Genomic DNA, 20,586 nt, shown 5'->3' with positions numbered 1-20,586 from the left:
TCTAACTCATTTCACACTGGCTACTGGAAGTAATGGATGCCAACAACTTTTGTTCACCACTCAACTGCTAATCACACTCAACTGCTCCAGAATCCATTACCAATCCTCTCTGTATTCTGTTCCAACATTCTCAGTTTGAATAATAAGTCCTGGTGATTTTCTATGCCTTTTTTGGAAGACTGAAGTGCTTTAAAGAGCTGGTGAAAGTAACACAAGTAGAACAGTATTTCAGAAAGAGTCACAGTATACAAGCAGTGTTCGAGAGCATAACAAAAGGCTCTGTCATGCTATTGTACAGCACAGCCCATGAAGTGCCACTGCCTTATCCCTGCAATTTCATGGAACAGCAGTATTAACTCTTCCTGGAGAGCAAGTTTATCTAATCATTCTAGGATAACTATTCTACTTGTTCTTAATTTGGTGAATGTAGCAGAAGAGTATAGAAGTTCCAGGAACTAATAGATAGTGACACTATGGGAGTACTCATCTCCAAGAAAATGGGAAAGAATTGCTCCCTGTCATGGAAACAGCTGCCCACAGACTGTGCCTCCCCTCACAAGAAACGCAATCATTCGGGTTTTATTTTAACACTGAACTGAACCGAGGAGCGTTCACTGGCTTTCACACCATTTGGAGAAATGCCTGATGTCTGCTTATGCATATTGATGTCACACAAGAAGTCAAGTTGCTACGCCTTACACCATGGCATCTCTATGAAATGATGCTAAAAACAGTCAGGCTGGTCCTTGAACACAAAAGCTTCCAAACAGTCCAAACAGTCATTTGTCTGTTTCATCACACTAAAAGGGGCTAGAATATAGAGTATAAAGGAAAGCATTCACAACTGAAGAATATGAAACCTGAATCAGCCTGCACCATTAAAGCAAGACAGACTGAACATAAAATGAGTGAAATAAAGCTATTATTTGTAACCTAGGGATTCCATCACTAAGCTCTTTAAAATATCCAGTGAGTTGGTCATAAAAAGTTTCCTTTTTCCATAAAAAAAGGATACCATTATGACAGGATTTTACATACATAGCTAACGACTCTTATACTTAATCCACCACTGTAGAATCACACCACCAGAATGTGTGTTACAGGTCTGAGTTCATCTATACTGCTTACATTGTAAGATGTAAGGGGGGAGAGGGGAAATGTATGAAAGGAAAGCAAATTTGTGTCATTGATTTTTTTCCCCCTGGATCTCAGCATCCTGAGAGAAATGAGTTTATATAATAAAGAAATTGCTGCATTTGTGAGGCAATCCTATAGGATTTATTGATTAAAAAAAAAAATCTCATTAAACAGAAAAAAAAAGTTTTAAACGGGTATGAGAAAACAAAAAAACCCAGCTCTCTTGGGATCGTCACCAGGCCGAAACAGGATTAGCTTTGTAGTTTCTGTAATCTTCTTCACAGAAGAACGCTAATTCAGTTTCATTTGCTGAAAGGGATAAAAAATAAATATTCAGCATGCCCAATAAAAGCATATGCTTATTGTATTAACCACATAGCAGCCTATTAACATTAATTAGAACCTTAGAATGCATTCGGTGCCTTTTTGGTTAAAGGCAATCACTAATCACCACGTTGTTTATTTTTACGTTAGACCCAATTACCATGTGTTTTAGTCTGGTTAAAAAGAACTAGAACATTGGCATATAAATGTAAACAAACATCTGCAGAAACCTTCAAGTCTAATTTCACCAAAGGCTACAAAACAATTTGGACAACCTAGGAGATTGCACATTTATTCTTTCTCAGAATCCTAGAAAACAACGAAGCTTGGGTTTTTTTCAATCCATTATTCAGTTAAGGAGGGAGAAAAAACCTCTTTTTTCTGAAATAAGCCTGCAGGTATAATAATTTAATACTTAGAGGATTAGTAGAATATTTTACAGATCACTTTACATTCTCCCTCATGGCCCATCAAAATATGTGTCTGAAGAAGTTAATTTTTTGCCCTGCTAATGATTAATTCATAAGGCTTCAACAATATGCAAAGTGAACGACACAAATTGGCTTCCCCAGCAATACCTTCAAATACCTCTAATTATTCACAGGGGATATGGCACAGCTAAAGGACCCACAAAGGTTCAGAGCAGTCACAATTCTTTCAGCCCAGCAGGTCAAGGACTTCCTCTTCTAAAACAATAAGTCAGCAACATTACTAATTCAGAGTGGAGACAAATCTGATGGAAAACCTTCACAATTATTAAACATGGAATTCTTTAAGGTGCTGAGCCAATAAGTTCTGCCTTTGCTTTTTAAATTAAACCTGAATTTAATGAAGTCTGCCTGTCTTATACAAAAGGAGCAGGAGAGGTTTTAGAATCTTGACTTGGAAAAAGACAAGATTGTTTGCAATGAATGCTGAACACTTTATTAACATACATCCGTGCTCTAGAAATAGGCACGCATTAACTTTGCTGACTAGATAATAGCTGTAATAATAATCACCACCACAGAGGATTTCCTAAAGATGCTCATCTAATAGCCTCATAATTTACATCTTTCCAGCCCAATCCTGCCGAATGCTAAAATCAATCCTTTGTAGTTGAGGAGGGTGCTCAGTACCTCACAGGATTGGGCTCCTGGCTTTTTGGAAAGGGAAATTCTAGTGTTTGCCTCTAGCAAATGTTGTGCAGCGAACATATTTAAAATCTAAACATATCAATGGGAGATTTGCAATTGATTTCAGTGGAGGCAGGTTCAGGACCAGAACTACTGTCACATGATACTGTGCATCACTTATTTTGTTAATTCTTTATATTATCATAGTGCCTAGGAGTCTTAGTCCTGGACCTCACTGTGCTAAACACTGTACAAACATAGAATGGAAACAGTCCCTACTCCGAAGAGCTTTTGCTATGTTTTTATTACTTACCAGAAATGCAAATCTACTCTAAATGGATAAAAATACAGAGTTGCCAAAGGTCTTACTACACTATTGCTTCTGTAAGTCAATGGAAGAGAGCTTTTCACACTGAGGTAAACGTTAATATATCAGAACACAAAAACGGCTCTTCTAAAACCTCAAAACTTGGCAAGTCTAAGAGGATATCCCACATTACACAGCAAGAACTTCATTCTACCTCATACAGCAGTCGGGCATTGATGCAGTTAGCATTTGTTGTAAGTATATAGTTAACCTGAATAATTATGGAGGTATTGTTTTAATTACTTTTCTTCCATCCTTAAACCATTCCCTCCTCCCCTACATTCAGAGAAATAAAAGCAGTCTAGTTTATCGCAGTTTGTTTTCAGAACAAGATTACTCTGATGTGCTGATAATTTACTGAGATTGCATCAAGTTATACCACCACTAGGACTATGGTACCTGTTTCAAAGGTAGGAATGTACAATAATTCATCAATGGTGTCTTGGAGGAGAACAGCGCTAGAGGAGGGCAGCTTTAAGCAAATATCTGCCACTGTTTCCCAGCCCCTTGCCTAGACCTCTAAGCCAGGCTACCTCAAGTCTTAGGTAGGTAAGACTCATGCTGACAAGAGGCATATACTAACTAAATTACAAGACTTTGAAGTCTTCAGACTGCAAATAACCCTCCTTCCTGAAGAACTGCTTTTCATCTGAGTTAAAAGGATTGAGTTAGCAGGGAAGGCTAAAGATTGACTTTTATTATTAATATTCAACAACATTAACAGTTCAACAGTTAATATTCAATAATAATGCCCAGTCCTCTATAAGGCCTGATATCGGCAGCCCATTAAGCTAGGCACAGTACATACATATAGTATGAGAGTGTCCTCTCCTCAGAGAGATTACAGTATAGAATAAGGGGTAGCGGGCAAAGAGGAAAGGGGGAGAAACTAAAAGTATCAGGTATAAATGCCAAGGAGAAAGGGGAACTGATCAGTGTGGCCCAATGAGATTAACCAGGAGTAAAGAAATGAAATCAAGAGAGTATTTTCTGATGTTCCATTTTTTTTCCCCAATGGTAAGATTTATAATAGTCTCCTAAGGGGGGGTGGAGGAAGCACCACTGAACTGAAGGATTTTAAACTAGATCAGAAAAAGTGCTAAATAGTACTCTGTAGGGGAAAATCCTGCATTGGCTGGAGAGAGGCTAGGTGGCCTAATGCTGAATGGGTTCTTCCATTTCTAATTTCCTCTGTGATCTTTTACCCAGAGCGTAAGATTGTTGTGCACCAGATTTAAATAAGTGACATTCTAAACTAACCAGTGCCGTCTCAAAGCCTGCGAATTGGGCCTCAAAGTCTCAGCTGCTCTGCTGCCACATAATCATTTTTGCATGGAGCCAAAATGACATCCAGTGACTATCAAATTTGTCATACATAGGCATTTCTTTACACTATTAGCACAAGACATGCGCCATATGCATTCTTTTGTCAGAGAACAAGGACTCAGGTTGATTTTAACCACATGCTATGTTCAGCTCACTTTCTAAATGATATTATTTGTGCTGCCCTGTGCAATTTGAATATTGTGTTGCACATTAAACAAATCTAATCTCATTTCATTATTCCACACTAGTTCCACTACTTAAACTTTGAACCAAAACATCAGTTTAAATGTTACAGATAGGTTATTAGTACTATGTCCGCTTAATCTTATCTGTCAATCATTTAAAATTACCCTCAGCAGAATTCTAAGCATACCTTCTAAAAATCACAATTTGCATTCTGAGCATTTGGAGTGCACATACCTGCTGCCCTCAGCCCAATAATGTGAATGTACATTATCCCCCCTTCTTCCCTGGATAATTATCTGGTAGTGTAAAGAGCATCAGGAATAGCATTTACTTTTCAGCAGACTATCCAAACATAATCAGCCAGTTATCAGTATAATGACAAGCACAATGATCAGTACTGTCAGTCAATAGAAAGGTACTCCTACCTACTCCAGCTGCTTTCAAAGTGCTGTCTTCTTTTAAAATGAGTTTGTCATCATCCTCCAAACTCACTACAAGTTCATTGGTCTAGAAATAAGTAAACAGGAATATAAAGATAAATGCGGATTTTATTAGCTCTGCCATTATGTTCTCTAGAAGTGCATAGATCTAGCTGTATACACACATAAAAGGGGGGGGGAAAGGAACAGATAGCAAATGTACCTTAGATCCATGTGCTTGGTGAATAATCTTCATTGTATCTGGAAGAAAATACAAAACTTCCCTTAAGATGTGGTTCATTACACTGGACAATGGCACTGTGAGGGTTCCATGTTTGTCATCTCTTGAGGATTTTCAAGTGTTCTCTGTTCAAAAAGGGAAAAACAAAACTCTCTCCACTAGCAGCTAGCCCTGCAATCCAAACCTGAAATCTGAGAATCAATCTAGGTTCTTTTCTTCGTAGGTATTACCACCTGTGTTAGAAGTTCTGTCAGGCAAATTAGGGTCTCAAGGACATTTACGCTATCCCATTGTCTTCATCCTATGCCCTCCATGATACCCATACAATCTATCTTCAGTGAGGAAGGTGACTGGAATTTAATAAACAAATCTGTTGATGCTGCACAGGAAGAAAGAGAACCCAACTTGCTCTCCCACGTTGTTGGCTCTGCTCTGCTAGCAGGAGAAAAAAGTAGTAACAACTTAATTTTGTCACTTTAAAATAAGCAGAGATGGCAGAATTTAATTTAAAATAAGCAGAGATGGCACACACAGGGAGCAGAATCAGTAAAAGGATGCCATTGTTACATACACAGGCATTTTAATATAAAAGCAGAATTCCAAGACATCTATGTTTGAACAAACTCAAAATAGGACACGAGTGCTTTTTCAGCAAAGGAGCTAGAAACTTGATGCTATTTACCTACTTGTAAGTCTAGAGGGGGAAAAAATGTGGACTAGAGTAACTTTCAAATTGGTGTGACTGAGTATTCAGAGCTCTGGTACAATAAAGATCACATTCTCAATTAGAGGTTTGTTGACAAGGTTTTAATCCATGAAAATACACATCACTTCAGCCCATTTTGTACGTTGTATTCATCGCATTTAAGGAGAGCTGGATTGCCGTGCTCTCCCACTGCCAAGGTCACTAAAGAGGCAGATTTAGCATACAGTGCCAGTTGCAGTACGACCCATATACCTTAGAAGCAAGACATGCATTAAACAACACTTACTGGAATCTTCCCATTACACAGAGGTACTGCAAGAAGACCAAATAATCACACTGAAAACATACTAAGCTTTCATCTCTGGGAAGTGAACAGGTGAACTATCAACGATCTTTACTAACCTCAGCCAGCTCTATACCCCAATGAATGGAGTCCAAAAGCAGCCTACTGGTTTTCAAATCCTAGTACAACTTCACACTTCCGTTCTCTGACCTGACTTCTTACTTACCTATTCAGTCTCTGAGTCACTCTTGATTTTATCTGTTCACAGCTCCACCACTGACCACAGACATTTTTGCATTTAACCATTTGCCCTATTAAAGAGAGGCTGTTCCAGCTCCACCATGTAGATAAACTATCAGCCTCTTCAAATCCAGGCTAAAGCCTCACCTCCTCCCATTTGCTTTTGCTAACTATTTTACCCCAAACTCACTTGAGCACATAAATAAATTTTACCTTGTGTTTACAGTACCAGGCCTTTTGTGACTGTTGATATAAAATATTGTCATGAGGTACTAAAGTGTAATGAATTCAGATGACAATTCTTTGTATTATTTGTATTGGGTAGGGCCTAGAGGACTGCACCAGTTTGGGTCTCCATTGTGCTAGGCACTGTACTGACATGTGGTAAATGACAGTCCCTGCCTCCAAAGTGTTTACAATCTAACAGACAAAACGTGACATGTGTCAGACAAACAAAAGGCTGGAGGGAATGAAGTAAAAATAATGGGATGCTTTAGTACAGACTAGCTGTCTGCACAATTTGTAGATGGAGTAAGCCAATCAGAAGCAGAAATCACAGCTTTCAACCTGCCCAGCCATTATCAGATGACAGTTCTCTGTGGGAAACATGGTAGAGGTGTGTTTTAAGGAGGGATTCGAAGGAGGATAACATGGTGGCTTTGCCTCATATTGCCTAATATGCACAGGAAAAGGTGCAAAAGGGAAACAAGCAGACAAGTGGGCGACCAAGACTGACATCGTAGGTGCCACACAGGCAGAGTCAACTTAACAGTAAGATGACAGTAGGATGGATAGACAGGAAGAAACTAAACAGTGAAGGGTTCTGACAGTGAGAACGAGAATTTTAGGTAAGATGCAGTGGAGAAGGTTGAGCCAATGAGAGACAAAGAGGAGGGGGCTTTAGTCCAAGTGAAGCGCCAAGAAGATGAGTTTGAAAGCAGCATTTTTAATGAATCTGAGGAAATGAGGCAGCAACAGTCAAGCCAGACTGGAGGAGGTTGCACAACTTAGACTGGAAGCTCTTTGGGGTAGGCACCACCTTTTCATTCTGTTTGTACAGCGCCTAGCAAAATGTGCTCCTGGTCCATCACTGGGGCTCCTAGGTGCTACCGTAATACAAAGAAACATATAAGTCAAGGTGAGGGGCAAGCAGGGTCTAGATGGGATGAGTCAGAGTGGGGGTAAGGCTGGCCCTTTATGATGCTGCCCAAGAAGAAGCAGCAAGATTTGTACAGTGATGGGCTGAGAGAACCAAAAGAAGGCAGAGTTACAGGAGAAGCCCAAATGAAAGGCCCATGTGATGAGGAGGATGGTGGTGCTACCCACCACCATGGTAGAGAAGTCAAGGAGAGAGGGTAGGCCTCAGAGGAAAGATCAGCAGCTTGGTTTTGATTCCTTACATGCAAACTCAGCATGACTGGCACCTAAAGCTGAGAGGCTAAGGCTGAGCTAGTGTAACAGGAATCAAACTGCTGCACTGGTGTAGTTCTGTTCCCTTGATTGTACAGTATTTTGTTCAGTCTTCTGAATAGCAATTAGCCATATGTCCACAAGCACATGCGCACAGCAAATCTCCCCTGATGCCATGTGTGGTGACTAGACCAAAAGTTGTGCATGGACCTGCAGGTATATCACAGCATAAAGAATAAAATGATAGCACAGGTCTCCTTCATTTGCCACCAAAGGGAAGAATAGCACTCCAAAGACAGATGTTTCAAATCTCTAGAATTGTAAGTCCTTAAACAATACAATATTCACATCTATCCTCTAAATTCAGAGAAACAAGTTAAAGATAGAGACATTAACAAATTAAACTCCAATCCCCGACACATTTCCCACTTGCTCCCATTTTTCACCTCCTGATTCCCTGATGGGAACACTGAGCCTTAGGGTGGCTCTGGGGGATCAGATTGTTGCTTTGGTGGGTGTGCATGAAATCTCTGTGGGTGTGGGTGGGAGGGGGTGGGTGTGGGTGGGGGAGATGGGAACAGGGAATGGGGGTGAGGAAACTGGAATCATGTTTTGCTAAGGGCAGGAATGGGAACAAGGACACAGGTGTAAGGCTTGTGGTGTCAGAGCTGGGAAGGAGGACACTAAGGAAAGAAACTGGAATCATGCTTCCTGGAAGTTCACCCCAATAAACATCGAATTGTTTGCACCTTTGGACTTCGGGTATTGTTGCTCTCTGTTCATGCGAGAAGGACCAGGGAAGGAAGCGGGTGAAGGAATAAGCCCCCTAACATTCCCCATCAGTGTGAATGGAGAAACAGGCCCTATGCCAGTTTAGTCTCTTGCTATAGGTGTGTAATTCCCAGCACCATTCACAGGAATTATATGTGCGCCCCACACAGGGAGATGCTTTATCAGTGTGGTAGACGTGGTTTGCTAACTCCACCTTGGACAGAGGGAGGTGGGAATGGCATTGGTGGCAGAGAGGTATCTGTAAGGAGACAGGTTTATGGAACAGGTCATCTTAGGAGAGGTTTATGTCTCAGGGAAAGTGTTTTATTGTCATTTGAGTTATTCTTTATGCTGTATACCTGCATGCCCTGCTGTCACCCATTGCATCACTTTTGCTCTAGTCACCAAACAGCATAATTAAAGCCAAATCCCAGAAAAGGGATAAATCTGGACTATATAGAGCGTATTCTATTCAAAGTATGATGCTCTCTACCTGCTTACACCAAAGAAACTTGCATGTGAGCAGCATTACTTGCAACAATTATTAGAGCACAGAATCAGATTTAAATTTTAGCCCAGGCTATTTCATTTCATCCGAAATTTACATTTAGGAGCTTTCCTATTTACTTGAGCCATGTTTTCCTCCTCCTCTTGTTTAATATTATGTAAATTCTTTAAGTACATAAATCTAAATATTTTCCACTCGGTGCCTTTAGCTCCTTCTTGGCCATCCCTTGTGACCTCACAATTAGTAGCTGGATATTGAAATGCATAAGCACGAAGAGGACTGTGATTTCAAAGTACTGTGGGTCACAAGCTGCTCTGCAGAATGGAAACAGAGTTTAAAAGGCACTTACAAAAATGATAAAAAATTAATATCCCAAAATGCCTTTGCCAATTAGCAGCAGAATGTGTAATGTGCTGCCTAATTCTGAAGTGAATACAGAAGTTCATAATAATCGTTGGGTTTTGTAGACACAAGATGTAAAGCTAATGGTGTATGTATGATATTCGCAGTAGGGCTGTGCCAAATTAACCATTAGCTTGACTAGTTGTTTCCTGAAAGCAGCTGCAAAATGTGTGGGTGTATGTGGGGGCATGTGTGTGTGTCGCAGCTCCTTTCAGGAAACTAGTCCTGACTTACTATATTTAGATGGAAATAACTGTAATGCAGTTAAATCACATGAGAACTGGTACAACATACTGTACACACATTTCTTAAAAAATAAGAAAAATTACATACCATATTTGTATTTTTTAAAGGGAGGTGGAAGTCCTGTTCTTAAAGACACATCTATTAAAAATAAAGAGACTACATGAAAAGGATTGTAACAATTTTCTTTTTATATTTTTAAATGATTACTTCATGAAGCTTGCACTCTGAATTTGAACTTTAAAATAAATCTCAAATCAGGAAACTTGTCTTAGCATCAAAAGTAGAAGAGCAACCGGTACAACTCTGAGCCCAGATCCTGCAAATTCTATGGTACACTTTACTTGTGTGAGTTGCCCCATTGACTTCAGTGGGACTACCCACATGTATAATGTTAAGGAAAGGTGTGCAGGATCAGACCCTTGAAGTCTGATCCTCCAAAGCTCTCCTGTCATGTGTATCCTATTACCATTTTCATAGGAGCAGAAGTCCTGCATCCCCATTTGCAAATTGCCCCCAAACAACTGACACACAAATGAATCGGATGTGGAAAAAGAGACTGCTAACCATCTCCCAAAAGGAAACCGCACTGCTGAAAATTAGCTCCTTTATGGGCTCAATCTTGCTTGGTGCTGAGCAACTCCAGGAGATGCTGAGTGCCTGTGTGCATTTCTGGCTGACAGAACTCAGCCTGGAAGAAAAAAATCCCAGAGCACACACTCATATAGTGGTGCCTTCCATCGTTGAAAATAACTACACAGAACACTTCCTCCCCATTCACATGAGACCCCCTTTGCTTTCCCTCTCTGCCAAATATTGGCGTAGCTCCTAGTCATGTGGGAACAGTGACCAGAGATTCGCTAGATGGTGTACGTCCCTAATGCTTTTTGAGTAGCTGCCCGACAATGCAGCCCATGCAGCTTGGGCCAGTGAGCCAACTGCAGCACAGCCACCGGTCTTGCCATGACTGATCATGGGGATTTCTAGTGCAGTGCAGAGGGAGGTAATGAATACATGTAGTTGCGCATCCTCTGTGGGATCAAGAGCCAAATCCCTCATGGATCCCTGGCTTCCCAGCCCCTGCACCGTTCATCCCCGGCAGCCCAAAAGGGAACATGTGGAGCTGGCAGCTTTAATGGAGCCACAAGAGTTTTCCCATTCATTTGCTCCACTACACCTGCTTACGCAGACAGCAAAGTATAGGGACAAAATGAGTATGTAAGAATAACAGTGGCCTTACCATTCCTTACAAATGTAATGAATTGCTTTACAGTTTGGTCCAAGTTAACTCCATGATACACCACAGGTCTGAAATTACGGTGCTCAAAGGAGCGAACCAGGCGAACAGTAATGGCTGAGTTTTCCGATGACATGTGAATTAACTTCAAACACCCTAGAAGACATTAAAGAGAGTAATTACTGAGTTATCTCTTTGTACAAATATAACAGCTAAAATAACTAGATGCAGGTGCATTCATCTGACACTCCCAAAGAGCTGAAAATGTACAAGATTTTAAACATACTGTTCCCTCCCTTTAAGTCCAATTCTGTACCACTTTTGCCATGACTACAATGACAGCAAGAGCAGAGCCATAGCCTCCTCACTGACACAGGATTGTCCAGGATGTTAAGGGTAGAATTTGACTCTGTATGTCAGATGGCCCAGTTCTGCAGTTGTTCCATGTACAGAACTCCCACTGAGAACAGCGGCAGCTCCATGAATGAGCCACAGGGTCAGGCCCTATATTAAGAAGAAAAAAAGGATTGCAGAAAAATGGTTTAAAGCTGTGCGATACATGATTTGCTTTTAATTTATTTGTAAGTCCAAGTCACTGAAAAGTCTGCTTGTCCTCTATGATCTAAAGGATAGAATTTGACACCATAAACAAAAATAAAAGCTTATTTATAATACATCAATATTGCACAGATACATCATATAGAAAAATGCCCGTGCTACTACCTAAGGCTCATCTTTACATCGTATAACAAATTAAAATTAAATCCAACAAAACAATGGTGATGAAGATAACATATGTCATTTTTGTAGGGATTAGGGGGCAAAATTCTCCTCTCATTCACACTAGTATAAATCCAGAGTAACCCCCACTGGGTTTACACTGTTGTTATACCAATAAATTAAAAACCAGCAGGATCTTATTAAAGGGAAAAAGGCAAAATACCACATTTACTGTGACTACAGAAAGAATCATAGTAAGCAGTTAGTTATAGCTATAACATTCCATTCAATCTCATATTTATTCACACATTCATTCATACAGACACACACACACAGGTTCTGCAAGGTTGTTATCATAGTTACCAGCCTTAGAGTTGCTCATGCCAAGCCACTGGCCAGGTGGCCTGGACATGAGGAGGGAGCAGGGCCTTGTCAGATGCTCATCTGATGCTCCTGGAAGTTGGTTTGCAGAATCAGACCCCAAAGTTCTCACTTTCCAGAGTCCATTTTTATAGGAATTTCTTCTTATGCCAGTCTATGGGAATTGCTTCATCATGCTGTTGCTGAATCAATCACCAGATAGCACATTCCTGACGGCTCCGTGCTGCTAGATGTTATCTTGTTCTTTGGTTCTCCCATTCTTGAGGCTGTTGGGTGGATTCCAGTCTGCCCTCCGGGGGTCCTCTGGTTATTTCCACTTGATGCCTTCTTCAGCCGATGAACACTGGATTCTTAGGCTGGCACCTCCCTGATCATTCAGTTATTATCCACACCAAGCATCCATCCACATACATCCTCTATCTCTATTTTAATCACAATTGTTAATACAACAAAAGGGCAGGGAGTCTCTGGGTGCTGGTTCTGTTGTTAGAGTATTGCTTTGAGTCTCTCTCTCTGTGAATTGCTTTGAGAACAGACTCTGTCTTAGAATGTACTAACACAATTAGCAGCTTGCAAGTTTCACACATAGAGGCAGAGAAACAGTCCCCAAAACCAAGAGACCTCTTAATTAATAATACCCTGGAATTTAAACTATGGGGAATCAAACTCATTTGTGATTTTAATACAGAACTTCTTTAATATGATCCAACACTATTGTAACTGAAGGCAGAATATGGACTGGTAGGTGGTGGTTTTTTGGCTTGTCTGCTTTTCTCCCCCTCTGTTCCTTTAAGCAAAGTCAGACAGAGATTTTAGTTCAGCACCTTCATAGTCAATTTCCTGTCTCTCTAGCCAGCAGAGCTGTTTCCTACCACTGATAACATCCCCAGTTTTCAGTGGTAAATGCTCTTCCACTTCCTCCATTTCTGTTAGTTCATTAGCTTTCTGCAACAATGACACTGGGCCACAGCTTCAGTGCCAGGAAGTTTGTCTTTAGCACAGAGCTACATTTCAGCTGCCTTTGCAGTTATCTCCAACTACCTGCACAATATTTTTGCTCTCTCTTGCCATTCTATTTCTCTCTTATGTATTGATTTTTTATATATTTGTTGCTCTCCAATAACTAGGAGACTTCTGTATCTGAAATGTTTTAAATTGTTTATTTAGTTTTTATCAGTCAATCATAGATACTTATATGGTCCCTATTACCGTAGTATCTGAGCACCTCACAATCTTTAATGCATTTATGCTCACAACACTATTATGAGGTAGGAATGTGCTATTATCCAATGGGGATCTGAGGCACAAATCTGCTATGTCCCAAGTAAGTGTACTAAACTCCTGAGCTATCCTTCTTCTAAGTAATTCACAGGGCTTCACTTCCATTTTTGTTTGGACGGGGATCCTTCTGTTCCCTCATTTTACCTCACTTTTGCGGGTGGGGGGAGGAGGTAACATTTACAGTTACTGACCCAAGTTCTATGCCTCAAGCACAATAATCAAGTTAAAACACAGAACATCATCTCATTTATATAACATGTACATACAAAAACACATTCTTTTGTATCTGAAAAGAGAGTTTTTTAATTATGCTAAAAAGAGGTGAACATTTTCCTGGTCCTTCTCCACACAGGACCGAAAATTGAATGAAAAGAATGTGAACCAGTCACTCCTTGATCTGCACAAGCTGGCAACTAACAAGAATGACCCTCATTTGTGTGACTTCATTGAAACTCACCTTAGCATCTTAGAAAGACCCTTAGCACAGAGAAGGACCCTACAGGCAGCTCCCTACCCACCACACACACACACTGCTCTTCATCCCCCTGCCCCACCACCCACTATAGGCAGCCTCCCATCCCTCACCCCCTGACCTGCTTTGTCACTGTCATGTCACTGTCATGTACTCCTTGTACACAGTCGGTTGTAGGGCTGCTAGTAGTAGGTCAGGCTTCTATTACCAGATTAAGGCTACGTCTACACTGCCACTTTCAGCGCTAAAACTTTAGTTGTTCAGAAGGTGTGAAAAAACACCCCCCTGAGGGACAACAGTTTTAGCACTGAAAAGTGCCAGTAAGCTACCACTGCTCGTTTGGGGTGTTGGTTTTTTTTATCACTGGGAGATCTCTCCCCCAGCGATAAAGCGTGTCTACACTGCCCACGTCACAGTTCTGCCGCAGCCACGGAGTAACGTGGGCAGTGTAGACATACCCTTAGACTGGCTACAGAACTTCCATCATGGAGATACAAGCAAGTAATGTGTTCTTTTAAAGATATTTTAATGTAGCGTTTCTCAAACTCTTTGATATCAGGGACCGGCTTGCTGCCTTCCTAAACTGTCAGGGAGATCTCAAGGACCGGCACCAGTCCACAGACCAGTCCTTGAGAAACACTGCAGTTTAAACACTAAAGTTTAAAGCACTTCTGAGTGTTATTGTTAGCATCTCAGGAAAGGTATTTTACACACAGTGCCACGTAGTTGCTGAATAGTATAATACAGTTTAACATTCCATTACATCTCCCATTTTAAGTTTTACATTCCTACCATTTATAAAAGTTACACTATCATACTATCTCTAAAGTCCAGTCTCTCTGAGTCAGACTGGTTTTCTAATTACACAACACTAACAAGTAACAACTTGGTCATCTGGTTGTCCATTAGTTGCAATGATTGTATCTAATCAGTTTTGAATTTTTGAGTGATCTTCTTTTTGTTCTGCATGAACCATCCGTAGAGTTCGCTCTGTTGATTGTTCCTTCTGAGGAACAAACTGAAATGTCAGCAGTTTCTGTTGAACTCTCCATTATCTGTCTCAATCACATATGGCCTGGATATTCTTTTTCTTTACAACAGCTGGAGCTACCCATGCTTTTTCTCCATCCAGTTGGACACAAACACAGTCACCAGGTTCCAGATCCGGCAGCTCTCTGAATGACGTCTGCTATAAGAGTGTTCATAAACTCCTTTTGCCTTTTTATCCAGTTTGGCTACTGTCTTCACACCTGGTCACTTTGGAGATACAGCAGAACCTAAGACTTACAAACACCTCAGGAATGGAGGTTGTTTGTAACTCTGAAATGTTCGTAACTCTGAACAAAACATTATGGTGGTTCTTTCAAAAGTTTACAACTGAGCGTTGTCTCAATAAAGCTTTGAAACTTTACTATGCAGAAGAAAAATGCTGCTTTCCTTTTAATTTTTAGTAGTTTACGTTTAATACTGTACTGTATTTGCTTTTTTGTTTGTTTGTTTGTCTCTGCTGCTGCTGATTGTGTACTTTCAGTTCCAAATGAGGTGAGCGGTTGACTGATCAGAACGTAACTCTGGTGTTCATAACTCTGAGGTTCTACTGTAGATTCTTTTCCAAAGTTGGAACAGTAGTTCTGGGTTGTCTTTCCATCAGGAGTTGTACTGTACCAGTGGCTGCTATCTGCATTCATCTGTAGCTCAGAAGATCAACAAATGAACCTTCCTGTTTTAGGATTTTCTTGGCTGTCTGCTAGCCCTCTCAGCCTCTCCATTCACTTGTGGGTAATGTGGGCTGCTAGTAATATGGTCAAAATCATATTTCATTTTGAATTACTTAAATTCCACTGTGGTGAACCGTGGTCTGTTGTTCATCACTAGTTGTTCCGGAAAACGGAAATGAACAAACGTGCACTTCAGTTTCTTGATAACACTGCAAGATGTTAGGTTTTTCAAGTACCTTATTTCTATGTAGCTAAGAAAATAGTCCACTATGATCAGGTAATTATGTCTTCTGAATTTGCATAAATCTGCAACTAGTCTCTTCCAACATCTGCCTGGTAGAGGTGTTGTTATTAAAGAGCCTTTGTGTTGTTAATTCTGTAACATTCACATGCAGATACTAATTCTTTATGTCTTTGCTGATGCCCGGCCACCACATTGACTGGATGGCACATTCACTGCATTTAGTTAGTCCTTGGGGACTTTGTGGATGAAGTTTAGGATATTTCCTCTCACTGCATTTGGAATTACAATGCAATCACCTTTAATCATTTGTCAAGTTGATTTGCTTAATTGTCCACATACCACAAAATAATCTCTTGTCACTTCCTCTAGACATTTGGGCCAGCTGGCCCTAATGTAACTAAGAATTTGTTGAAGTTGCATGTCTGTTGAGATTGCTCTTTGTAGCTGGCATAGTATCTTTTCTGACACTGGTCTGTATGCCTCCACAGCATCCACATATGCCTTTATGCCATCTCTGAGCTCACAAGTAGTTGAGTGTGATGCTGGCCATGATAAAGTGTCACGACCAGATTTTTCACAGGAACATATTTAGCAATTGGGTTAACTCTCTTTAACCCTATCAATAGACGTTGCCATCTCAGCAGTGCTTGATCCAGGTCTTTTCTGCTGATGAAGGTTATAAGTGGTTTATAGTCAGTTATTACCGAAAAAGAATCCAATCCTTACAGATACCTGTAAAAATTCTCACCTGCCCATATGCTAGCCAAGCATTCCTTTTCAATCTGTTCATGTCATTCTTCCGCTTCTGTGAGTGAGCAAGAACAAAATGCAACTGGATTCCATTCAGCTCCATGTTGTTGCAACAATATAACACCTAGGCCATAGCAGCTTGCATCCACACTGACCATTGTGGGTTTGTTCACATCATAGTACTTGAGAACTAGAGCTGCTGAGATCATTTCTTTTACCTTTTTGAAGGCAATTTCTTGATTTGTCTCCCCTAGCCAAGATGTGCTGCACTTTAACAGTTCATTCAATGGTTTTGTCACTGTACAAAGGTCTTGGAGGTATTGACCAAGGTAATTTAGTATGCCCAGTATGCATCTCAGTTCTGGTACATTCCATTCTCAATTTGGATTCACTTTCTCCCCATGCTAGGACTGCGATTCCATCTTTGTTTATTGTCTGTTCCAAAAACTCAGTTTGGTGCAGGCAGAAAATGCACTTTTCCTTGTCTAGCTGCACTACTGATTGACTGATTAAGTTTAGAACTTTGTTGAGGGTTTTGTTGTGCTCCTCCATCGATAACACATATATCAAAATATTCATGAAAACTACAACTACATTTGTGTAAGTTCTGCCATCTTTCTATGGAAAATTTCAGGTGCACTTGTAATCCTAAAATGTAATCTTTGAAAGCAAAATCTCCCATAAGGTGCGATAAATGTAGTCAGTTTAACAAACACTCTTTTTGGTTAAAGCAATTTGCCAGAATCCATTCACGGCATCCAGCATGGAGAATACAGTAACGCCTTTCACTTTGGGGAGGAATCATCCAGTGTTGGAAGGATATATTTTTCTCTCATAACTGCTTCACTATGTCTTTTTATATCCACAATAATAAACTGGATTTCATAGGGCCATATGTATGAATTTTCAGATTTATTATTTTCTGATTTTGTTTTTCTGATTTTAAAAAAATTTAAACCCATCTTTATGGTTTTTTAAATCAAAATTGTAATTGTGTCTTTGAGGAGGGGGACACTGATGCTGCATAAAGGAGCAGAGGCAACACGTGGGCGGGCATGCAGGGTCACCTACCCCCAGATTTCTTAGGATGCCTCTGGCTGGGATGCCCACCAGCAAGGAGGCAGCACTCCCTCTGGCAGCAGCATGTATCCGTGTAGCCACGTGAGGAGGGAGGAAGCAGCAGGACGGCTGGCTGCCAGATGAGCTCCTCCAGGTCCCCACTACATGGGGCTGCTTTTCTTCCCTGCTGTTGGAGTCCCAGTGACTTTTGCCTGCTTTGCAGACCATCCGCTGAGGTGAGTCAGGGAGTGGGTCAGAGGCAAAGTGTGGGACTTCCGCAGCAGGGAAGGAGAAGCAGCAGCTGTAGTAGGAGTGGTGGGGAGGAGCTCAGCCAGCAGCCAGTCACCCTAAAGATAAGAATGGCCAGACTGGGTCAGACCAAAGGTTCATCCAGCCCAGTATCCTGTCTGCCGACAGTGGCCAATGCCAGGTGCCCCAGAGGGAGTGAACCTAACAGGTAATAATCAAGTGATCTCTTTCCTGCCATCCATCTTCACCCTCTGACAAACAGAGGCTAGGGACACCATTCCTTACCCATCCTGGCTAAGGAATGGTGTCCCTAGCCTCTGTTTGTCAGCTGCTGTTTCCTCCCCCACCCAACAATGCAAGGACACAGGGTAAGTGCTGCTGCCTCCTCGCTGCTGGGCATCCCAAGAACCTTTCATTTGTGTCCCCCCACTAGCCACAGCTACATGATGCCTCTGTAAAGGAGCATGAAGAGGTTCTTTCAAATGAACCTATGTTCAGTTGTGCAATGAATACTTGTATTGACACAGCATCTTGAGGGAATTTTGGCATCACATTAGGGAGAAGCTGATGTCCCCGAGGAACTGACACAGCAAGGAACTGAGTTCTCAGAAGCTGCCCTTAAATCTCAGGTGCTGACCCGTCTCCCCTAACCCCTGCAATCCCTTGTGGCCCTAGCCACCTGCTCTTCCTCCCCACACCACTGGTCTCTTACCTCCAGTGGCTGCATGTAGCTCAGCCATGCAGCCCGCCCTGCCTGCCTGCCACTGTGGTCCTAATGCCGGTGAGAGCCTGGATTCCATGTTATTGTTTTAATTTTATGATTCCATCCATGTTCTCATTAATGCCGATTTCATAAGGCTCTACACAAAGTTTTTTATTTTTCCATTTTTCTTTATAATTGGTACCACTGGGTACATCATGATGTTGGCTCAGAGATTTTCTCGATTAAGCCAATCTATTCCATTCTCTTGAACTCAGTTTCCACTTTATGAAGCAACACGACAGGAATCCTCAGAGGTGTACGTACACTATATGTTTCAACACTGCCTCTTAACGTTATTTATACTCAGACTCCTTCCAAAACTCCAATACCAAATACTCCAAGAAGTTCTGCCACTTTTCTCATTAGGCCCATCATGGCTTCCATGCTGCAGCTGAGAAGGTTGTTGGTGTTTGGTCCTTTGATCATATACACTCTGAATGCAAAGCTTTTGTCTTTGTAAGTTGTTTCTATGGTGAACTGGTCCATACACTTCACAATACCTCCAGGGCTAGTCAGGATTGTGTCAAGCGATTTCAGCTCTAGGAGGACTTCAAGGTGATTATACATCCCTCCTGGCATGACTTTCACATCTGCTCCTGAGTCAATTTTAAGCTCAATGATCTTTCCATGAATATTCAGTTTCACTCTCTAGGCAGGCTCTGTCATCACACTTGATAGAGCCCAGAAATAACAGCTCTTGACTGCCTCAGTACAGCAAACGCCTGCAAAGTGTCCATATTTTGTGTATTTGTTACATCTTGCACCTTTGGCTGAACACACATCTCATGGGCTATGACTTTTTCCATATGTTGTGCATTTAGTCTGAAGGGTTTTGTAGTTAGCCTGTGTATAAGGTCAAATCAGTCTTTAATTATAGCTGCTGTGAGGTGTTTTTATCTCCAAGACCAATAACCAGTCTACCTCTGATATTTTCATGTTTTATAGCCTTCAAATCAGAACTTTCTGCCAAGGCATGCAAAGCGGCTGTCAAAGATTCCACAGATTTCCCTCGTCCTTGACTTCTCTGGCAAGCACGCACCCTTTCATACCCCGCATTTCTCTGAGGTATACAGCAGGCATCCAGCCTTGCCAGAACTCTTTCACAGTCATCCTTGTGACTGCTAAAAGAAAAGGAGTACTTGTGGCACCTTAGAGACTAATCAATTTATTTGAGCATAAGCTTTCGTGAGCTACAACGGATTTAAAGGTATGCTCGGCCGTCTTCCCCGGAGCAGAAACGAAAGACGACCTCGGGACGCCTCCAGGTTCCGGGCGGCGTTTAGCAGCAACGTCCCGCCGTCTGCCCGCCCTGGCGCAGCAGAGCTTCCGGGGCCAGGGAGGAGCGTCACGCCATCGAGCCTGCGACCTGTGCTGCCCTCCTGCAGCACCAGTGGGGCCCTGTCCTCCTCCCACCTGGCAGGCCGCCAGGAGGCTGCAAGCGCCTCAGGCCTCTGCCCCAGACTCCGAGGGGCCACCACGCTCCCCTGGAGAGACGTGTTTGCCCCGCCCCCACGGCTGGCCATGTTACACACAGCACCACCTATGGGCTGGAGGTTGTACTACAGCCACCATCACTGCCCCCTCTGCCCCGCCCCCACCACAGGCCCGCCAACTGCCACACTCCCCTGAGCTCGCGCTCCCACGCCCCCTGGCCCCGCCCATCAAGCAGATCCTACCCCCCTCAAATCTTACTGCTCCGCTCTGCCCGGGCCACTTCCGGCTTTACCGCCCTCACACCATCCGACAGTGTCACGTGACCTTCCCTTGCCCCCGCGCTTTCCGACGCAGGGGCGGGGCCTCTCTCAACGTGCAAGGCTCCACAATTGGCCGCCCGGTAGTCTATCCCCGCCCCGTCCACTCGCCTGCCTTCACAGCTCCGTGTGATTGGGCGCAGGTTTCCTTCTGCCTTGCCCCTCGCTGTTCCGAGATTGGCGTCGGGCGTTCTGACCACGACCCTCCTTTGGTGATTGGCGGCGAGGCGCCCCTGAGCCCGCCTCCCGCGCGAGAGGATTGGTGTGAGCGGGGCGCGGTGTG

The 20,586-nt window shown here is 42.3% G+C and overlaps 1 protein-coding gene across 10 annotated transcripts; it reads right to left on the bottom strand.

Annotated features, from left to right (window-relative positions):
* Window positions 1-1,259: 1,259 nt before the first annotated feature.
* On the bottom strand, window positions 1,260-20,552 carry C11H2orf76 (chromosome 11 C2orf76 homolog). 10 transcript variants are annotated; one of them, XR_006285031.1, is made up of 7 exons: window positions 18,502-19,606; window positions 10,919-11,071; window positions 9,769-9,819; window positions 5,098-5,135; window positions 4,881-4,962; window positions 2,040-2,147; window positions 1,260-1,446 (listed from the first exon to the last, which is right to left on the bottom strand). XR_006285031.1 is itself a non-coding variant. In XM_027819436.3 (6 exons), exons 2-6 carry the CDS (start codon window positions 11,049-11,051, stop codon window positions 1,370-1,372), a joined length of 381 nt encoding a protein of 126 aa, XP_027675237.2. In that variant the 5' UTR covers window positions 11,052-11,071; window positions 20,415-20,552; the 3' UTR covers window positions 1,260-1,369. The 10 variants fall into 10 exon arrangements, 6 of the variants coding, with proteins under 6 accessions (XP_027675237.2, XP_043381626.1, XP_043381624.1 ...); XR_006285032.1 differs by having other exon boundaries at window positions 2,050-2,147; XR_006285029.1 differs by having other exon boundaries at window positions 2,040-4,962; window positions 18,502-19,608.
* Window positions 20,553-20,586: the final 34 nt, after the last annotated feature.

This window comes from Chelonia mydas, chromosome 11, assembly GCF_015237465.2.
Source record: "Chelonia mydas isolate rCheMyd1 chromosome 11, rCheMyd1.pri.v2, whole genome shotgun sequence".
In the NCBI taxonomy this organism is placed as follows: domain Eukaryota; kingdom Metazoa; phylum Chordata; order Testudines; family Cheloniidae; genus Chelonia; species Chelonia mydas.
This window is presented reverse-complemented; position numbering and strand designations above follow the sequence as displayed.